This window comes from Coffea arabica, chromosome 3e (genome assembly GCF_036785885.1).
Source record: "Coffea arabica cultivar ET-39 chromosome 3e, Coffea Arabica ET-39 HiFi, whole genome shotgun sequence".
In the NCBI taxonomy this organism is placed as follows: domain Eukaryota; kingdom Viridiplantae; phylum Streptophyta; class Magnoliopsida; order Gentianales; family Rubiaceae; genus Coffea; species Coffea arabica.
The window spans coordinates 5,345,153-5,365,946 of NC_092315.1; the positions used below are offsets into that span (position 1 = coordinate 5,345,153).

General features: G+C 34.3%; 3 protein-coding genes across 3 annotated transcripts; 2 read left to right on the forward strand and 1 right to left on the reverse strand.

The window, feature by feature from the left end:
* Positions 1–1,222: 1,222 nt before the first annotated feature.
* LOC113737940 (probable disease resistance RPP8-like protein 2) lies at positions 1,223–6,372 on the reverse strand. The gene is made up of 3 exons (XM_027265076.2): positions 5,197–6,372; positions 2,261–4,027; positions 1,223–1,614 (listed from the first exon to the last, which is right to left on the reverse strand). The coding sequence occupies exons 1-2, from the start codon at positions 6,299–6,301 to the stop codon at positions 2,283–2,285; spliced, it is 2,850 nt and encodes a 949-aa protein (XP_027120877.2). The 5' UTR covers positions 6,302–6,372; the 3' UTR covers positions 1,223–1,614; positions 2,261–2,282.
* A 4,265-nt stretch (positions 6,373–10,637) lies between these two features.
* Positions 10,638–12,671, forward strand: LOC113736738 (uncharacterized). Its single transcript, XM_027263822.2, has 2 exons — positions 10,638–10,853; positions 11,053–12,671. Exon 2 carries the CDS (start codon positions 11,103–11,105, stop codon positions 12,477–12,479), a length of 1,377 nt encoding a protein of 458 aa, XP_027119623.1. The 5' UTR covers positions 10,638–10,853; positions 11,053–11,102; the 3' UTR covers positions 12,480–12,671.
* Positions 12,672–19,262: 6,591 nt separating this feature from the next.
* LOC113737943 (F-box protein CPR1-like) lies at positions 19,263–20,351 on the forward strand. The gene has a single exon (XM_027265078.1). The coding sequence runs from the start codon at positions 19,263–19,265 to the stop codon at positions 20,349–20,351; it is 1,089 nt and encodes a 362-aa protein (XP_027120879.1).
* Positions 20,352–20,794: the final 443 nt, after the last annotated feature.

The window sequence follows — 20,794 nt, forward strand, 5'->3', positions numbered from 1 at the left end:
CAACTTCTCTATTATTATCAGATTTAAATTTCTCTTTGGATTTGAACCAATTTTAATTCATAAACATGTTATCGGATCAACCCATAGATGACCTGAATTCGACCCTTTTTTTTCAGGTTCATCGGGTTCGACCCGATTCTGATCCGAACCCACAAAGTCTCAATTCAAACCCATTAATTTCATGTTAGGTTCATGTCATATCAAAAATTGCCAACCCTAGCTAATTGTCTAGTCCGACCGCCAAAGTAGAGCTCTCAAATGAATTGAGCTACTCCTGAGCTTAGCTTGACTTGGTTTGTATAAGTTTGAGTTCAGCTCATTAGTTTGGTTCTATTCAAGTTCGAATATAATATCAGTTTGGCTCGACTTGCAAACAATTCATTTTAATTTGTTTGGGCTCATTTATGCATTTTTTGGAACTATATGTCTAATTTCCCTTGGTGCTTATGTACACTTAGTTTGTCTTAATTATTTATAATATGTATTGTGAAAAGTATTTGGGAACCTTCTTATACTTGGTGAAATTTAATTTACTTGGTTCGTTAAATTAGTTAAATGTGTTGAGTTGCAATTTTGTATATGGTTCTAGAACTCACTTGAGCTTGTTCCAGCTCGAGCTCAATTCGTTGATGCTAAACAAGTTGAGCTCCAATTTGGATTTTCTTTACTGCTTCTCTAAAACAAATTTTAACTATTTCAGAAACTAAAGTATAATATGCTAAAAGTTTACTGATTTTTTTTAATGATATGAACGTATGAATATCATAGAGGTATAATATGAGCATTCACTACCTAAGTTCTTATTTTTATTTTTTTTTTGTCGACATAGGAGTGTTCGGGTCAATTCTTACGGGTCCCGACTAATCCCCTGCAACCTGAGCCTGACGCCCCAACCCGACCAAGACACGATAAGTGAGTGCACAGGCGTCCCCATAGCGCAGTTTCGAACCCGGAACCTAAAGGTTCCAAGAGATCGCTGCTACCATATGGCCGTGGGGGCTACCATGTGGCTACCTAAGTTCTTACACTCGGGGAAAAAAATATGGGTAGACTCCTGCAAGTTTTCCCTGCTCCACTGAGTGTGTTTGGGGGGGGGGGGAGGGGCGCTTTGCTCAGAGTTGAATTAGTATATCTATATTGTTTAAGCCTGAATCATCATTATGCAAAGAGAATTCGCCCAGAAGCAATAACAGAACCAAGAGCATTTCACATCTTCGCCAGTCAAGATGAGAAGAATAGACATGGAATAATTTTGCACCAATACATCAGAATATTTGGCTAACATTGTCTGTGCAAAGGACCTAATTCATATTTGAACGCATTTTATATGTGGAAGTATTTGACATGATAAATTTCAAATAAATAGGAAACCATAGTTATTCAATAACAGAATATTGAAGCAGAGGCACTTGGTGCATTATGCTAATACTGGTGCTTCAGAGATGCCTTTCCTCAAGAACACCGATTGGTTAGTGCAACTATGGATGAAGGTAAACATCTTTCTCCCATTCAATTTGTGGAGTCCATGCTGAAGTCCTGCGCTGGCCATGTCTGCAGCTTCAACTAAACTTTTAATCCATCTTTCTTGTGTGGTCTGACTTCTGGGAAGTATATCTAGTCAAGGGCACAATGTTGGAGCAGCAAACTAGGTGAGTTAAGCAGAGAAGGAAGTGCAGGACAAGATGCCTTAAAATCAAGAACTGGGGTTCTTATGTGGAGTTCTAATTGAAGGTAAACATATGTTTTCCACTCATTTAGTGGTGGCCATGCAAAACTTCTGGAGGACTGTGGAATCTGAGTTGAACTTTAAGAGTCTAAGAGTCGGGAATTCTGGCATTAAGTCAGAAAAGAGAAAAAAACAAAACAAAAACTTTTGGATAATAAAACTGAAAGCTTTCGTATTAGGCTTATAACATTACTCTAGCAATATGCTTGATTCATACCAGCTGTTATTGGTCTATAGAAAATGAAAGAGAATATACTAGTATAGTACTGATATTCGGAATTCAACATATTGCATTTCTTCTGCCCATAAGTTCCTTAAGCAAATTTTGGTTGAATTTGTCGGGGAGAAAATATCTGTCTGTTATTGGCAATCGCTTTTAGGGTGATGTTTAGGGATCATAATAGGAAAGAACTTGACAAGGTAGTATGCTTAGCATCTAAAAGTGTTACCTCTATCACAAATAATTAAAAAAAAGATGAGAAGATTTTACACCTAAAAAGAATTCCATAATTTAAGGCGGGTGTAAAGGACTACCTGATTTGCTGAAATGGTATATTCAAAGCCAACGATCATCACTGCCAAATTTTATGGCACAGTTGGAGTTGATTTTGTGAAGATCTTCTCCACCTATTCCATCTACCTTATGTAGCCTGCCTACAAATTGTTCTGGCATCATGCTAATCTTCAGCTTTCTGAGAGAACTGACATACTTTAGTCCCTCGGGAAGCATTTCCATTCTCCTGCACTTCGAAATTTCCAAAGTAAAAAGCTTATGCATTGCTCCTTCGGCAACCTCCCATGCTTCTAAACTGTACAATTTGGAGAGTTTTAAACACCTGAGCTCAGGAAAACCTGGGGCAGAACAATTCATATTCTTTCCCACGAATGCCTCAATTTCTAAGACCAGGATCCTTAGGTTGGGAAGCTTCTCCAGTGTTTCCATTGGATCTCGTTCAAACTCAGAACCGCTTAACACAATCTCGGTAAAGCTGGAAGAGATTGTACTAACCTCTGGTACTTTTCCCATATGCCCTTCCATTCTCAAAGATTTAAGTACACCACAGCTGAACAAACTTGGAATGAATGACACCCGCTCTTCAGAGTAACAATCAAAATTTTTTATGTCAAGCAATGTCCTGCTCAAGTGGCTCGAGTTATTGTTTATGCAGTTGATTATCTGCACCAAGTCCTTCAGCTTTCCTTCCACAGTTACTGCTAGACTCCGAAGGTTGGTCAGCTTTATGAGGTCCTCAGCACTGCAAACATTTGTATCTAAACCTTCTAGTGTCTCCAGTTCATTCAAGCCATCCAGTTTTAACATACCACAATGATCAGGAGTTCGAAATGCTAGAGGGAAGTATAGATGTCTTAGTCGTTTCAGCTTCCAAATGACATTTGAAATTGTCAATGTACAATCATTTCGAACCCTCAGGTCTAGGGTTTCCAGGTATAAAAATTCACCAACAAATGATGGCAAATCCTCCAGGTAACTTCCTCGAAAACTCAAGTATCTCAAGAAGAATAACTTGCTTACTCCGTCTGGTAGCTTTCCATCCTGAAAACATACTTTATCAAAATCTAGAACTCTTAGCCATCTATGATTATTGAAATTAAAAAATTCCTGTCGCCATGTATGTTCTTGCCCTGATTGGTCAGAGTTGAGGATTAAAAGAGACCGAAGGTTAGCAGAGGGGCAAACATCAGCTAAGTTGTCATATCTATTCAAATATATAGCACACCTTTGTGCAGATGACCTCATTCGTGGATGATTAATGGAAGATTCCATGACCTCATAAAATCCCTCCTCTTCTCCAAGTGATACACTGAAATCTCTTATTAGATCATGAACGTGGCAGGACATGAGTTTTACATCTGAGACTTCATCTTCATGCAGAATTACCAAGCTCCTTACCAACAGTTCATCAAAATATCGCCCTGCCAAGTCCATCGTTGTTTCTCCGCTTTCCCTATACGCTGATATCAGACCTTCAGCAATCCAAAGCTCACACAATTTGTCTACCTGAATCCCTGAATTGTTTGGGAAGTTTCCCAAATAAAGAAAACTCGAGCTTATACCAAGTGGCAAACTGTAGTAACTTAAAGATTCGGGACCTCTTCCAGAAGAATTTATCATGCCAAGGCTGACTTTCACAGATTCCAAATCAAGTGTCCTGCTTCTCAACATACTGGCGACTAAAATTATAGCCAATGGTAAGCCCCGGCATGATGAGATTAAGCTCCGTGTATTTTGTTCCAGTTCTGGGCCTTGGTCTCCTAGTTCCTGCTGATCTGAACCATCTTCTGGTGGGATTCCACCATCCATAATGAAGCCAATTAACCCAACATAAGACTAGAACATAAAATTAATATAGGTTTTATCTTCTCTAAAAATCTACCCAACAGGAATATGTAAACTACAACAGATCCCATATATTAGTCAAAATCATATTTGACAGTAAATAACATTGGAATTTCCCAAAAGTTTCCTCAATTTCAATCATAATATAACTTTAATTTGCAATTTACTCCTCAAAAATTACAACTCTAGTTGCCAATTGGCCCCTAAAGAATTTCATGGTGGATTTACCATGCTCTATATGTTAATTATTTCTATTTTTGTTTTTTTCCTCTCTATCTTCTCTTTCATTTCCTCTCTTATTTTTCCTTTATTTTTAATTTTTTTTCCATTCCCTCTTGTCACGTCTTTGTTACTACATCAATATTGATAATTGATTGAGCACAAGGTATAAGTTTTATATTTATATCTAAGCATTTTTAGTTGATATAAGTAACAAACTAACTACAACCTCCAAGAAACTTTATGTTGGAGTATGTGGTTAATAATTGGTGATGAAAACTAACGAATTAATAGGCAAATTTTGGCATGATGAAAGAATGAGCAAGAAAACTATGGGAAAACCACACTTTGTAGCCCCACAAAATATATGTTGTTCTTGTTACGAAGCATATTTAATTCAAAAAGTTTAAATTATTAAGACACATATATAAAAGTTAAAGTCTGTGATTAATCAATTACTAACAATCATATATTGCTTACTTATGTCAACACATAACGGTTAAAAAAAAAAAGGAGAAGTGAGAGATATACAAAAAAAAAGATGTTATAGAGAAAAATAAAAATAAGTAAAATATCAAGGATAATTTCATTCTTAAACATGAATTAGGAAGTAAATTGAGTGGAAAATTTTTAGAAGGTAAAGTGCAACTAGAGTCATAGTTGATAAGAGTATAACTACAATTGTTAAATTAAGGGTATTCAATTCATTTCACCAACCCTTTACCTTTGAATATGAGGCAAAGTGATTAAAAAATAAGTTAAGGGGGCAAAATGTTTCACGTTTGGGGGCTTAGTGCAATTAATCCGGAAAGATTTTTACAAATAGTAGTAATCAGTTAATTATCCAAAAAAAAAAGAAGAAGAAAAAAGAAAAGGTTAAAGAGAGACTGACCGTCCTTGAACGCTAAGTCTCGCCAATAGGAGAATAATTCCCAGCTTTGGTCGGGATCGAGATTTTGCATGTCCCAGATGAATCCCGCACCAACACGAACAGCTAAATCCCTCTGCCGAGTGGTAAGGATGAATCTGCTAGCATTCTCCTCCTCGGTTGGCAAGGCCATGCGCAGGCTATCCCAGAATTCATAGGTACAACAATTGTCCAGCACAATTAGGCAAACATTTTCTTGTAGAACTTCGTGTACCTGTTGAGCCAACTCCACGTCCTCAACGTCCACCATCGTCATCATCATCAACTCTTTGTTCTTCTTGGTCAGTCGCGAGGGAAGCAATTGGTGGAGTATATTGACCAAGATATCTCTAATCGTCCAGTTGATACCGACGTAGACCCAGGCGAAACACTCAAAATGACTCCGGATCTGATGCTGGTTGTACACTTTGTTTGCAAGGGTTGTTTTGCCGATTCCACCTTCGCCGCAAATGGAAGCAATCACTACTTTGGCATCAGTGTCTCCAGGGACTAAAACTTTTACCAGTCGACTTATGGCCTCCTCCAATCCAACAGTATGTTCCAAGTCGTTGGAGTAATTAGCTCGAGAAACCAGCCGTTGGGCCTTTTCTGAAGTGTGGGAAACTTTTATACTTCTTATATCATTTATACTTCTTATATCATGATTGACCATAGGTAGATCCGGAGCTTGTTCTCTGTTGTACTCGACGACAGCGTCACTGAGCTGGTTATGGATGATATCCAACTTTGCGCGACTTTTGTTAAGACCTTGTATGCAACTACGGATGATACCCCTGACCTTGTATCCACTTCCAGATCCTCCAGATTCATGTTGGAGGCCATAAAGCTCCACCTCGTTCTCAATTGTAAACAGCAGGCTTCTGATCCTTCTTTTAACTTCTAAAATCCTCTCAGATTGTCGTTCTGTTTCTGTTTTGGATCGTACCAACATCAATGCATCAACGATATTCTGCAGTGCCTCGCAATAAGGAGACAAATCCATGTCTACCCCGAAAGGTGATCCTCTTGCAGACATCAGATATAGAAGCCTTTCCCTGGTAGCCGAGACCATGTTAACCAGGCTGGTCATCTTTAGGAAACAGTTGGTGCCACTGCGGGAATGGAAATACTGGTGTCGTGAATCTTGCTTATATTTTTCTCGTCCGATAATCTTTTTACGTCTTTATATAGCAGAACGGATGATATATCCCCTCCTTCCACCGGGGGCGGAGCTAAGACACCAGACAAAGTGGGATCAAATTTTAGTACAGTAAAATTTATTTTTTTGAAAAAATAAAAATTACTAATATTATATACAGGTTATAACTGTACCGTACGAGTACTTTTCTTTTTTAATGTTGCAAAATCAATTCATTATTAATTTTGTTAAACGCATCTTTTTTAACATAAGTAATTAAACATCTTGAATTTTTTAAAGTAATCTGCGAATCACTATTAACTTGATCTTCTACGGATTTCTTTTATAAAATTTATCTTTATCCTATTATAAATAAAAATCATAATGACTTAATTTCGTATTATAAATAAAAAGTTTACCATCTACTTGAATAATTCTTGGTTTTGAAGACTTTTGAAGTTTGAAAAAAAAATGATTTGAAGAATTGGTTTTCTCACTCCCCACTTAAGAAAGTTCACCCTTTGTGTTTGAAAATTTTAGATGAATTTATTTTTGAACTGACTTCTATAGATAATTTAAAATAAATTCAAAATTATTGTGATGGTAAGAATTATGAATTTTCAATTTTTCGGGGTCAATGTATATAGAAAAGAGAATTTGATAAAATATAGTGGGGTCAAATAAGATGCAAATTTAAATTTTTTTTAAAAATTTTCTAAGTCTAAGAACTAATTTTTCAAAGTTAAATGGGGTCAATTGACTCCACTTGCTTGTATATGGCTCCACCACTGCCTTCCACCCTCTTCACCTCTTTCCATCTCCAATTGTCAAGTAAATTTGACGATGATGAAAAGGACCTTAACAGCTTTACTCTTACCACGGGGGGATGCTGTGTCCCCTTAGTCATTTTTTTTTAATATAAACAAATGATGCCGTTTTGGCTATTTTTTTTTTTAAAAAAAAAAAGAAAAGCCTCTGTCTTAAGTCTTCTTAACTAGTTGCTCCACATCTATGGGAAGTACTGACAATTATATAGAAAGTTCCACCCTTGTCCTTCTCCTAAGTTACGTAAAACTTGCGGGCTACCTCGTATCATTTCGTCTAAATTTCCCCAAAGAATAATTACGTATAATTTTTTTTAATAAACATTTTTCTTCTGTCTAAAATAAAATTTTTTTATTTTTAATATCCAACAAATATTTTAAGATACTTTTTCCCTTGACTTTTGAAGAATTGTATGAATTTTTTTTTGTATTTTATATAAAAAAAATGAAAACACAATAAAATTTAAAAATATATTTTATCTATTTAACTTCATGTAATTTATATTTTACACTGCTTATTAATTAATTATATTGCTAGCAGATGTAAAATTTTAACATAAAAAGCTATATGCTAAAATGAATTAAATATTACAATTGAAAATTTTTATCAATCATTAATTATTTTGAAAGCAAAAAAAAAATGTTAAAATTTCATGCAAACAAACAAATAACAAGTAGAACAAATAAAACGTGTTATATCCTATACAATAATCTAGAGCAATTAAGTCAAATTTGTATTAATTTTATATCATTCTGATACATAAATATGAATTATACCAAACATTGAAAAATGAATGGATACTATATATTGACTTGTGTACCAGATTGTTCCCTATCAATAAAATGATCAGTTTTAAAACCCTTGTGTACTAGACACTTGAATAATAAAATTTTCTCCCTACGATTCTGGGTGAAAAGGTAAATTTTTCTCCCTACCATTCTCGGTGAAAAGGTATTTCAAGTAGAAAGACCTTTCTATTCTATGACGGAGCCAGAATTTTTTTTTGGGGGGGCCAAAATTTTTTCCTAATAAAATTATCTTAATAGATTATGTTCAAAATAATTTTCTTCTATTTAAATATATGACATCTAAAAATATCAAATATTAAATTTAATTATAAAGGTATGGCTATTCATAAATATGCGGTATAGTCATAACAATAATTAACAAAAAATAACTTTTGATTAAATAGTTTATAACATCACAAACCATCCAATTTGCACATTATGAGAAGATGCTCTCCAATATGTCACCTATGCAATATATATATATATAACCATGTAATATAAATGTAACTATTTTCAATTGAAAAAAGATAAAAGTTATGTTAACATAATTTGAAATTTCAACATCTTTTTTTAGAAGTAAATTGAGCTCTACGCTCTTTCATAGAACTAAATTCATCTATAATTGAATCACTGCTAAATTTTTCAGCAACTTCCTTTTCTATATACACAATTAGACAATCATTCAAGAAATTATCTTCCATCTTGTTTCGGAGTTTTGTCTTGATTATTTTCATAATTGAAAATGCCCACTCTTACAAGAAGAGTAAGAACAAGTCTAATCAATCTGTCAATAAGAGGATATATCACTGATTTTCTTGTCTTCACCAAGTCTTGACATAACTCATGAATACCAGATAATTCTTACAATTCAGGATGATTTGGAATGTCAAGTTCAAAATGTTGAAGTTCTATTCTTACACGTACTAGTTCTTGCTTTTAACAATTATGAATTGGGTCTTTTTATTCTAATACATCACATTGGGTCAATTTACTATAGAACATCAAATTATATGTTTAATTTTTGAAAGTTAAATAATTAGTACAATAAAAAATAAATAACTTTTTTTGAAGAAAAAAATTAATTCAAAGATGACTAATTTATATATATATCAACTCTCATAATATAAACTAAAATTGTAAAAATTTAGGGGGGGCCAATTTTATTTTACACACATATTTACATATTATAAATTAAAATTTTCAAAACTTAGGGGGGGCCATGGCCCCCCTCTGCCCCCTTGGCTCCATCATTGATTCTATCCATTCCCATATACCAAACAAGGGGTTAGTTTTTAAGTTACACACTACATTTATCATTCCATGCTAAGTCACCATAATCGGGCAGTATTCATGAATTTAAATGTGAAATATTTTGGTGCATGCCACTTCGTTCTTTATTCAAAATGCAGAGTATAGCAATATGCCTTAATACACTTTATTTTCTTTCTAGTTTTCTTAAATAATTTGCATAGTTAGATCGCTCTGGGACAAGCTTGAAAACTCTTAGATATTCGTTTGGATGGTAGTTATGGAGAAATATATATATATATATATATATATATATATATATATATATATATATATATATAGTATTAAATATATTTAACTAATTTTCTCTCTCCTAAGTTACATGCCTAAATGAAGAGAATTACCAATTATCTGGTTTATCCGTTATTATCCAACTTTTATAGTGAACAATTATATTCTCTTTTTCTTCTAACAATTGTTATCTTTTCTCATCAATTTAAATTATGTTATTTATGGATCCTCGTTCTTCTAACAACATTTTGTTTTTTGAATAACTTCAAAATTGTTTTTATCCATATAGAGTAATTTTAATTAGTCCGACTACAAATGTTGCAGCTATAAGTTTACTAATATTCAGAACTAAATATTCATTCTTGAAAACATGGATTGCTGCATCTTTTGTATTTAATTTAATACAAATATGTAGTTCTAGGCATATGATTATTTTAACAAATTAATAAGCATTTGAAAGAATGTCTATCAATTTTTTTTTGTATGCATTGCAATATTCGTTGTGTATTAGTTACAGCAAAAATATGTATATAAGTATTCAAAAATTGGTATGGTATTTGAACATTTAAAATATATTAATTTTCTAAAAGTTAATATTAATGTATATGTAAAAAATATGTTGATATTTATTCTTGAATTATTTATGCTTGCACAAGTTCACTAAAAAATAATAATAATGTGCTAAAGCATTGGCTAAAGTGTTAGTTTTCTTAAAGAAAAGGTTGTCTTAGTATTCTTTTAAAGAAAATTTTACAATAATATTTTTGTTTAATGAAATTATTCAAAGTGTTTCTCAAATTTGTTGTATTTAAAGAACGTCACTCAATGGCGATAATTAATAGAGTAGAGGTTAAGAAAATATAAAATTTGTAAAATTGCCTAAATCCATTTTAATCTAACTGCGAAGACCATCGAATCAGGAGCCTCACAAGTCGAATCTATCCAATCCAAATCAATTGATGAAAATTTTCATGTATTTGGTATAGCTTATAAAGTTTTAGTGTAAACGCCAAGCAAGTTGTATAAATTGATAAAATTTAAGTTTATCACCAAATTGTGTGGATCTACGTCAACACGTGCAAGAATTATAGTAGTAACAGTTTGAATTAGACAAAGCCCGACTTATAGGGCCCCAGAGTAGTTTTCTCGTTTCTATGAACCGTGGAGGAAAGGGTTCGGAGCTAGAGTTACTGAATCCGGCTCCTCTTCCAATGCCAAATCGCTCTGTTCATTAAAATTTCCTTTTCTCCCTTCAACCTAGCATCACTGCTACTATTAAATTGCCCTCCCTTGTAGCAGTTTCTACCAAGAAGTTCATTGGAGCCGAGGAGCCTTCAATCTCGACTAATCCGGTACTTCCATCTGTATAATGCATGACATGCTTTTCTTTTCAACTATTTTTCTGTTTCAGTTGCGTTTCGGGGAATGGGTGTGTGAATCTAGTTCTTCTTAGTATGATCGAGTACATGGTACTTAATGCGCTTCCTCAATTATGAATTGGTTCATACGATATTAAAATGATGTATGATGGATCATGGATTTCAAATGCAGGAGGAGCCACAAATAATTTGCATTCGCGTTTGTCCTGCGGCAGATCGAATATGTCAATTTTCCAGCACAAATACAAACCGATAAACACTTCAGGTCAAGATGAAGGCAACCCAATAGTAACAGTCAATCGGAAGCCTGTTCGTAGGATATGCAAGTGCCAGTCTTCAGTCCTTGCTGAACTTGGAGAAAAGGGAAAGCTCCAAGACACACAACCCAGATTTGGCCCATTTTACCGCCGAGATGAGCCGGCGGTCAATGGAAAGAAGGAAGCGTGGGATAAGGTATTGGAAAAATCTGAAGACAGGAACAAAACCAAAGAAGATTACTTGTTTTCTATAAGAAGGATAGAGAAAAGAGCCAGGGCTATTTATGCTGATGCAGATTCAGGAGACCTGGATGACTTGACAGAGTCTGAGTTCCGCTGGATGATGATTAAAGATGGTTGCTTCTTCCTCCAGTTGGCATTATTCATCCTTGGAGTTCCGTCCGGGAAATTGGGGTATTCTTCCAATCACATAATTTTTGGCAAAAAAAGGAACAAGGAGGACGTCAAGAAATGGATTCAAGCGATGTTCTTTGTTGGAAATCAATTACCACTTTTGGTGCTAAACGAGTTAATGAAGCAAAGGTTTTTCCAGACAATTTTGCCTGAGGTGGACAAGGAAACCCCAGCAGATGTGCCCAGGAGGATCTTGTATGAGTCAATGGTTTTGCCTGCTCGAGAATATATGGAAAATCAAACTATGACATCTCCAACTCCCCGGAGCGGGCAGCAACAACCTTCTGACTTGCTCCATGCCCTTCACACCTCGATGTGTGGGTCGGGAGGAAGTCTGCGGAATGCCAACCTCCTTGCAAATGAAACAGAAAATGTTGATCTGGAAGCCGGCAGGGGTGTCAACCAGGCCAAGAACTTGACTTTCAGTGCCACGGAGTTGAAAAAAAAGGGAATTTATTTTCAAAAAGAGGAAAAGGTGGGATGTACTCATAAGATTAGTTTTAATGACTACTTCCTCTTCTCTCGTCTTTACTTGCCGGTTTTTACTGTTGATGATGATACGGAATTAGTATTCAAAAGCTTGAAGCTTTACGAAGTGAGTCAGGGCAAGCACGAACGCGAGGTGAGATCCTATCTGCATTTGATGAGTGATCTCATTTGCACGTATGAGGATGTCAAACTCTTAGCAGAGAACGGAATCATCAAGGCAGACAACCTTTACCTTAAAGAAAAGTTGCCGACAATCTTGGACAACATGGTCGGCCAGGACAAGATCAACACTTCAGACCACCATACTTTGAGGATCAGACTTAGAGATTATAACATAGCTCCCTGGGAAAAGTTCAAAATAGTGGCTTTCTTGATTTTTGTCTTCACCGCAGTCCAAGCATTCCTTGCACTGCTTGGTTACATCAGACCCCGACGTTAATGGCTTCCCACAACTTCAAGAATTCAGTTATTGGAGATCTTTGCTCTTCCTTCCCACAACCTGTACTAATGTTTTGACTGGTTCAATGCACCAGTTCTTGCATTTTAAACTGGAACAACAATATTTCATATGTGCAAAAAATGTTTATGAAAGGAAAGAGCTAAAAATAAAGTTCAAAAAAGTGTTATTTTACTGTTGATATTTACCAAAATGTGTTGAAATTTATGATAGGCATTAGGCAATCGCCCCATTCATCAACTTGAGGAAACTATAATACAGCCTTCAACATTTGACTCCCTATTGATAGAATTGTTGTAGTGCCTATTTGCAGCCTACAAGAAACACGATACTATATTTTCTCTTACACACCTTCTTCTTTGTTGAATTATTAAGTACTACATTAAAAGGAAAAGCAATATTTAATGTTGGTAATGATACAGGAAAGCTCTTTATTGGCTAGGCATGACCATATTTAATATCTACTATCAGTCGATTTCTTTTTTTTTTTTTTTTACTATTAGTCAATATTAAGCATACACTTGCAAGCAAATTTTAAACTTTACCAGGGGCAAGTTGTAAGTAGGGTTAAAAGATGAATCAAACTATTCGATACTTAAATCGAGTTTGGCTCAGTAAAAATTCATTTGAGTTTAGTTTGCGAGCTAATTAAACTAAAATCGAACAACAATTTATATTTGATAAACTTTGAAGTTCATCTCGAACTCGACTCGATTAACACTTTAATGAAATTTATATGTAAAAAATTCAAACTACTCGAGTTCGACTTAAGTTGGGCTTGATAAAAGTTCATTTGAACTCAACTCGAGAAGTAAGTAAATCAAGCTTGAACGAATTTCAGAATCATCAAAATAATTAAACAAGCTTAAACAATAAGGCATTTGGCTTGTTCAGATTCATTTATACCCCTAATTGTAGAACAAATTTTGCTGCATGTAATCCGAAATAATATAAACTGCATAATAGAGGTATTAGGCGAACGATCTCTGTCAATATGACAAGCTAGCTAAAACACAAAGAAAAAGAAAGGAAAAAAAATGGGGTATTTTCAGTAGCAGAAGCTCTTTGATGGCTAGGCATGGCCAAGATTTGTCATGTTATTAGTCAAAACTAAGCATAACTTTGCAAGGTGTCGCTGAACATTACAAATACAAGTTATAGAAGAATATGAACAAATGTATTGCTACACGTACGATAGTCAATATATAATACGGGATAATTGAGATATTGGCTGAATGATCTTTATCAGTATGACACCCAAGGCAACAAAATGAAAGTTGTTACGATCAGGGGAAGCTCTTTGTCGGTTAGGCACGACTAGATTTTTTTTTGTTATCCATTTGTCAAAATTGCATAAACTTGTCGCTGAGCACTACAAATGCAAGTTGTAGAAAGAATTTGAATAAATATTGCAATACGTACGATGAAATATATATACATATATATAATACGGGATAATCTGTATCAATATGACATGCTAGCAAACAAAATAAAAGTTGTTACGACCAAGGGAAGCTCTTCATTGGCTAGGCGCGACTACATTTTCTCTTTGTATCTATTAGTCAAAATTGTATAAACTTGCAAGCTGTTGCTGAACGCTACAAATGCAAGTTGTAGAAAGGATTTGAATAAATACTGCAACGTCCAATGAGAAACAGATATATAATATGAGACAATCGAGATGTATTAGCTGAACTGTCTATATCAACAAATATGACATGCTAGCTAGCAGCAAAATAAAGGTTGTTTGGATTAAGGGCAGCTCGTCATTGGCCAGGCATGTCCAGAATTTTTTTTTTTTACCTATTGGTCAAAATTATGCATACACTTGCAAGTTGTTGCAGAACATCGTTATTTGTATAGAGAATTCGAAAATTTTTTTGCTATATATCTTTGTCACTATGACATGCTAGCCAAAAAAATAAAAATAAAAATAAAAAAAGATGCAAGGATCAAGAGAATTGAAGCTCTTCATTGGTTAGGCATGACGTACTTGTTACTATTTATTAGTGAAAATAAAGCATAAATTTACGAGTTATTTATGAACTATATTAATGCAAATTGCAGAAAAAATTCATTTGAGTTTAGTTTGCGAGCTAATTAAACTAAAATCAAACAACAATTTATATTTGATAAACTTGCAAGTTTAACTTGAACTCAACTCGATTAACACTTTAGTGAAATTTATATATAAAAAATTCAAATTACTCGAGTTCGACTTAAGTTGGGTTTGATAAAAGTTCGTTTGAACTCAACTTGAAAAGTAAATAAATCAAGCTTGAATGAATTTCAAACTCGTCAAAATAATTAAACATGCTTAAACAATTAGGCGTTTATACCCCTAATTATAGAAAAAAAATTTCAACAAATTTTGCTGCATGTAATCCGAAATAATATAAATTGCTTAATAGAGGTATTGGCCGAACGATCTCTGTCACTATGACAAGCTAGCTAAAACACAAAGAAAAAAAAAAAAAAAAAAAAAAGGGTCTTGTCGGTATCAGAAGGTCTTTGATGGCTAGGCGTGACCAGATTTGTCATGGTATTAGCCAAAACTATGCATAACTTTGCAAGGTGTCGCTGAACATTACAAATACAAGTTATAGAAAGAATTTGAACAAATGTATTGCTACATGTACGATAATCAATATATAATACGGCGCAATTGAGATATATTAGCTGAAGTATCAATGTCAATATGACATGCTAGCAAGCAAAATAAAGGCTGTTTTTTTTTAAAAAAAAAAATCAAGGGAAGCTCTTCACTGGCTAGGCATGACTACATTTTTTTTTTTTAATCTATTAGTCAAAATTAAACATAAACTTGCAAGCTGTTGGTGAACACTACGAATGCAAGCTGTAGAAAGAATTTGAATAAATATTGTAAGATGTAAGATGAAAAAAAAATATATTATTGGATAATTAAGATATATTAGCTGAACAATCTGTATCAATATTACATGCTAGCAAACAAAACCAAGGGAAGCTCTTCGTTGGCTGGGCATGACTTCTTTTTTTTTTTTTCTTTGTATCTATTAGTCAAAATTGTATAAACTTGCAAGCTGTTGCTGAACGCTACAAATGCAAGTTGTAGAAAAAATTTCACTGAATCTTGCCAAATGTACGTAGTTCGAAAACATATTATATTGTAAGATTGAGGTATTAGCTGAACGATCTCCGTCAATGTGACATCCTAGCAATGCAATACGAAAAGAGCTTGTTCTGATCAAGGGACGCTCTTAATTGGTTAGGCATGAGCAAATTTCTTTTTTTTTTTTTTTTTGTTGCATATCCAATTTCCAGGTATTCCGCTACAGGCCCTTTAAATTAACGTAAAATTGTATAGTTTAGATGTTAGTTGAACTATCTTAGTCAATCTAAGAGAGTAGCGGACAAAAGAAAAGTTGTTATGATCATGAAGAGATGCTATATATTAAAAATAAATTTAGAAAAATCTCTTGTTCTTTCTTTCTCAGCCAAAAATCTCCTCAAAAATTTAGTGTAAAGACACAAAAAAGTCAATAAATGACGACTCAATTTCATTTTTTTTTCACACTTCTTCAAAAATAGATTAAGTAGTCAAACATAAAAGGGTAAATTCCACTTCGGACCCTCAAAATTCAGATGCACTTCCACTTCAATTTTAGACTAAAGTACTAGTTGACATAGAAAACCGGGCCAGCCATATGAAAGTGCGTATCTTAATAAGTTGTTGGGTTAAATGGTGATCTTTAAAGGTGGGAATTGGAAATTTTTATTCATCTTGATCTGTGAGAATCAGCTGTTAAACTTACGAGGGTCGCTAGAGTGACTTTGTGAGTAATTTTGGCCTCTATATAAGCACTCGACTTTGAATTCAACTTGATTTTGGTACAAAAGATGTGATCAATTGATTTTGCATCTATATTTTCTGGAATTGTTTGATCATTGTTTCAGTTACCGTCCATGCAAAATTGTTAGCTTTTCCGTGCAAACTGTACGCGTTGTAAATCAGAAACTTTCCGGCCTTCCACTAAAATGTTTTCCCAAGAACTAATCCAACTCTTCAATTTTATGGTACTTTGTTTGTATGACTGACCCACTCGCTGTCTCTCTCGTAGAACAGAATAGGTTACTGAAATGAATCGTTAGATTTATAATTTATAGCACTGTATGTATGGCTTTGTACAAACACATGTATGTGGTTTCAGTTGCTAGTGATCTTACTTTTGTTTTGATAAAGCCATAATATCTGATGATCGATTTTGGAAAACTTTCCTATAGTTGGAATTATTATGAAAAATAATCATAAATCACATAAACCAGGATTCATTGTCTTGTTCGTTAATCAACAAGTAGGAATAGCAGTCTTATTCTTATAGACATAGTTATAGTTGGTCCCTCAATTACCACCAGGCCACTTCGAGTTAAAGCCAGGTTTTGTTTTAAAAGAAAAAAAGAGTGGGAAATAAAATATGAAGAGAAAATTGCACCAATCGTCCCCCACATATTTTTTATATGAAATTTTAATCCCTCAAAATTAAAATGATTGATTTTAGTCCTTAAAAAATAATAAAGAAATGTTCACTTTTGGTTCCTCAACATCTTTCCGATCAAATTTTGGTCGGAATAATTCAAGGGCCCATCACTGATTAGCTTTTTAAGAGCAAATTTGGCAACTCACTTAATGTTGACCTAATTTCTTAATTCACCCTTTTTTTAGGACAACTTTAAGTGAGTTGCCAAATTTACCCCTAAAAATCATTTCATGATGGGTCTACGGTCTATTCCGACTAAAATTTGATTGAAAAATTGTGCTCTTTTTTATTTGTTAGGGGCCATTTCAAAGCAAAAAATCTTAATTCATCTGATCTATCTTCCTATCAGTAACTTTGAGCCTCATTTATTTGTTTGTTTACTTATTAATTTTGATAACAACAGATGCTTGAAAGATTGACTGAACCCAAATATTTTTTTACCACTAAAGAGAAAAAGGAAATAAAAACCTTAAGATGCAAACATTTGCTCCAAAATATAAGATATTCCTTTGCTTTCAATAAACATAATTAGGCCAGACCTAGCCAAGGCTCATCCACCATTGTGGCCTGGAACTGAAGACTTAACAAATCACTCGTTCCGGCCTCGTTTGGTACTCTCTAAGTTCTTCTTCTGTGTCTCTGCTGTGTTTTTTCGTCAGCAGCAGCCCGACTGATTATGGGCTTGTTCAAAACTATTTTTTTCTTTTAGCGTGGCAAGGTTCTTTTCCCCTGTGGATTTTTTTTTGGAGGCATCTCCTGTTGATTGGAAGAAAGACACAGGATGATTTAAGGCAATCACCCAATGATTTGCCCCATAATTGTACATGTTCTGAGGGCATCCCTATACTGTACAATAAGATCTTTTTCCCGCGTTTTCTTTCCATTAGCTGGTAAATTACTAGCCTTGATGTTAGGTGAAGTTGATATTCTTTCTTCCTCCCTTAAGGACACAACATACTCCAAATTTTTATAGGTTATTAGTAGTATTTTTTGTTATCCTAGATGAATGGAATGTAAGGATAGTATCCTATAAGCAAGGTACGTAGGCTAAAACTTGCTTACTATAGTGTCAAGTTTGATTGTAATTATTGTACAGCAATCATTTTTGACAACTCCACTTCTTGCATTCTTTGGTTCGTTTATTCTCTTCTATAAATGAAATGGAAATCCATCTTAATGTTAACAAGCAGCAACATATTTTCCATTTAGCCTTGGAAGTTGACTTTAAAATAAGTGACAAACAGCATGGCAGTGATGACTGCAAATATCATTATTATAAGTTTCAAAACTAACTAAATTTTTAATGACTACAAATCCTTAATGGTGACTTTTTATTTTGTATTTATCTATTTTTTATCTCTATTTTTTTTTTGTATTTGGAAAAATTAAAAAGTAGTGGAAGGGTGAATTTGTTTATTTATTAATTTGATTTTGAGTTTTTAATATTAATAGTTAGTTTTAATGGAATAGCTAGCTATGGTTAGTTTTAATATTGATAGTTAGTTTTATCTCGATGGGCAGAATCAATTACTCATCAGAAAAAATACAAAAATAACTGATATTTCATCACATCTTCAAAAAAACACACAAATAATTGATATTTCATCACATCTTCATTATAGTCTATAATATTCTTGCCTCCTATATTAACGTGCATACAAGTGTTCAAGGAGCATGATATGTGTGCAATTAATAAAGGATATTAATTTTTGGAATATATTTTCTTGAAATCATTTTTATGAGATCTGATTTTATGTTTTGAATATAAACAGGTAAAAAAAATTCACCGAAATAAAATGTGTAATCACACTATATTTTATTAAAGCAATAGGTAATTTAAAGCAAACATATAATTTCTAATCACACTATATTTTATTAAAAATTACATTAAGAAAAATACTTTCTTGACATTTATGATGAGAGAGATAGAGGAAAATATAAGTAATAGGTTGTTTATGAGGGGTTTTTTAAAAGCGACAATTTTATTTATACCAAAAGGCTACTCTCTCTATTTACAGGTAAGCAGTAAGCTAGGCTCCGGCCTATTAATACTTAAGGCCTGAATAGATAAGCTCGAGCTGACTTTTTCTAGGTTTTAGTTTTAATTGTCCGTGGGCTCTTAAAAAATTTAGTTAAAAGCTGTTTTGCTGACGGCTGCTCAATAAATACGAACGACAGTTTAACAAACCCTAAGTTAAATTAGCATGTTTATTTTCTTCATACACGAGTTTTGTTAAGGATAACCACTATGGTACACATTCACATACCAGAGGAAATGATTGTTGAGATACTCTCTAGATTGCCGGTGAAATCGATTTTGAAATTCAAGCTGGTTTGCAAGTTATGGAACTCTTTGCTATCCGATCCTCGATTCAGTTTGGTGACTAAAGGTAGAGAACACGCGATCTTCTGGTGTAGTGGCAAAAGATGTTTTGGTTCTTTAGACCATCAGTATGCAATCCGAGAGATTCCTAGGCAATGTTGGGATCGACAGCATTTAGATTTTGTGGGATCTTGTAACGGTTTGGTGCTCTTCAGTACTTATGGTACCCGTTACGACTGCTATAGTTATTGTTACTTCTATCTTTTGAACCCATCAACAAGATCTTTTAGAGGTTTGATCAACTTCGGCAGGAGGATATTGTATGGTGAAAACCGTATAACTGATTATCCAGTGGCCTATGGATTTTGCTTCGACAAGTTGTCAGATGATTACAAAGCAATAATGGTGTATTATTCTTCTTCATCGTTTCCTTCTCAAAGGGCTCTTGTTTTTAGCTTGAAGAGGGGAACAACTTTAAGAGATGTCAGTCTCCCCTACATGCTTAGGGGAACAGGGGTTTTAGCCAATGGCAATTTGCATTGGATAGACGTAAATGGTCAGGAGATCATTGGCGGTGACTTGATGGTTTGTTTTGATGAAACCACCAACAGATTTAGCAAATTACCCACGCCAGCAGTGGTACGTGGTGGGAATAAGCCTATTTACAGGCTGGGAGTTTTGGACGGATGCCTTTGCATGTCTAGATATACTGCTGGAATTTATACATTCAAGTGCGAGCTTTTTGTTATGCGAGAATATGGTGTGAAGGAATCTTGGGCTACTTTGTGCGCTATATCTGGTGGAGCGAATTTGAGAAGTGTGAGGGGGTGGGAGCCTCTCTTCTTCACCAAGTCCGGCGAGGAGTTATTGATCTCAGGCTCTTATTGTATATTGGCTTACAATGTAAAAACCAAGTCACTCAAGGAAATTCACACATATTCCGGCCAGGAATCCTATGTTGGTCCTCTTAGGTATGTGGAAAGTCTGATACCGCTGGGAAACTTTGAGAGATGAAACGTGGTAAAATCTTCCAACCTTTGCTGGATGTATGGCTCAAAAATCAAAATATGCCTTAGTTTTACCAGACTGTTTGTTATCTTTATTATGGTTATATGTTGGTCCATCTCCTTCGTTCTTCTTTTTAATTTTTTGGGTTCATCTATTTTGGGGTATTGACTGATTGCGTTCGTTGAACCAGTAAACAGTAAATCTTAGGTCTGGAAATTTGCTCGAGACTGGTCGTGCGTAAAATTGCTCGAGTCCTAAAAAAGGGCTTCTGAGTTAATCCCTCACTGGACAACTATTATGGCATCAATAGCCCTTATGTAATGCTGGACATAATATTACTACGTACTACTGGTTATCTGGTTTTCGGCCTAGCAATTTTTGTCTCTTTTCCTATGTAAACTGTCCTAACTTGTACGGTAAAAGTGATCGAAATATTCCAAGTTATGAGA

What these genes read in the sequence shown, in the direction of transcription:
- LOC113737943 (XM_027265078.1), top strand. Translation starts at nt 19,263, where the DNA reads ATGGTACACATTCACATACCAGAGGAAATGATTGTTGAGATACTCTCT.
- LOC113737940 (XM_027265076.2), bottom strand. Translation starts at nt 6,301, where the DNA reads ATGACCAGCCTGGTTAACATGGTCTCGGCTACCAGGGAAAGGCTTCTA. An exon ending in AGACTTAGCGTTCAAGGACG is followed by an intron (nt 4,028 to 5,196) that starts GTCAGTCTCTCT and finishes GAATCCCACCAG; the next exon opens with AAGATGGTTCAGATCAGCAG.
- LOC113736738 (XM_027263822.2), top strand. Translation starts at nt 11,103, where the DNA reads ATGTCAATTTTCCAGCACAAATACAAACCGATAAACACTTCAGGTCAA.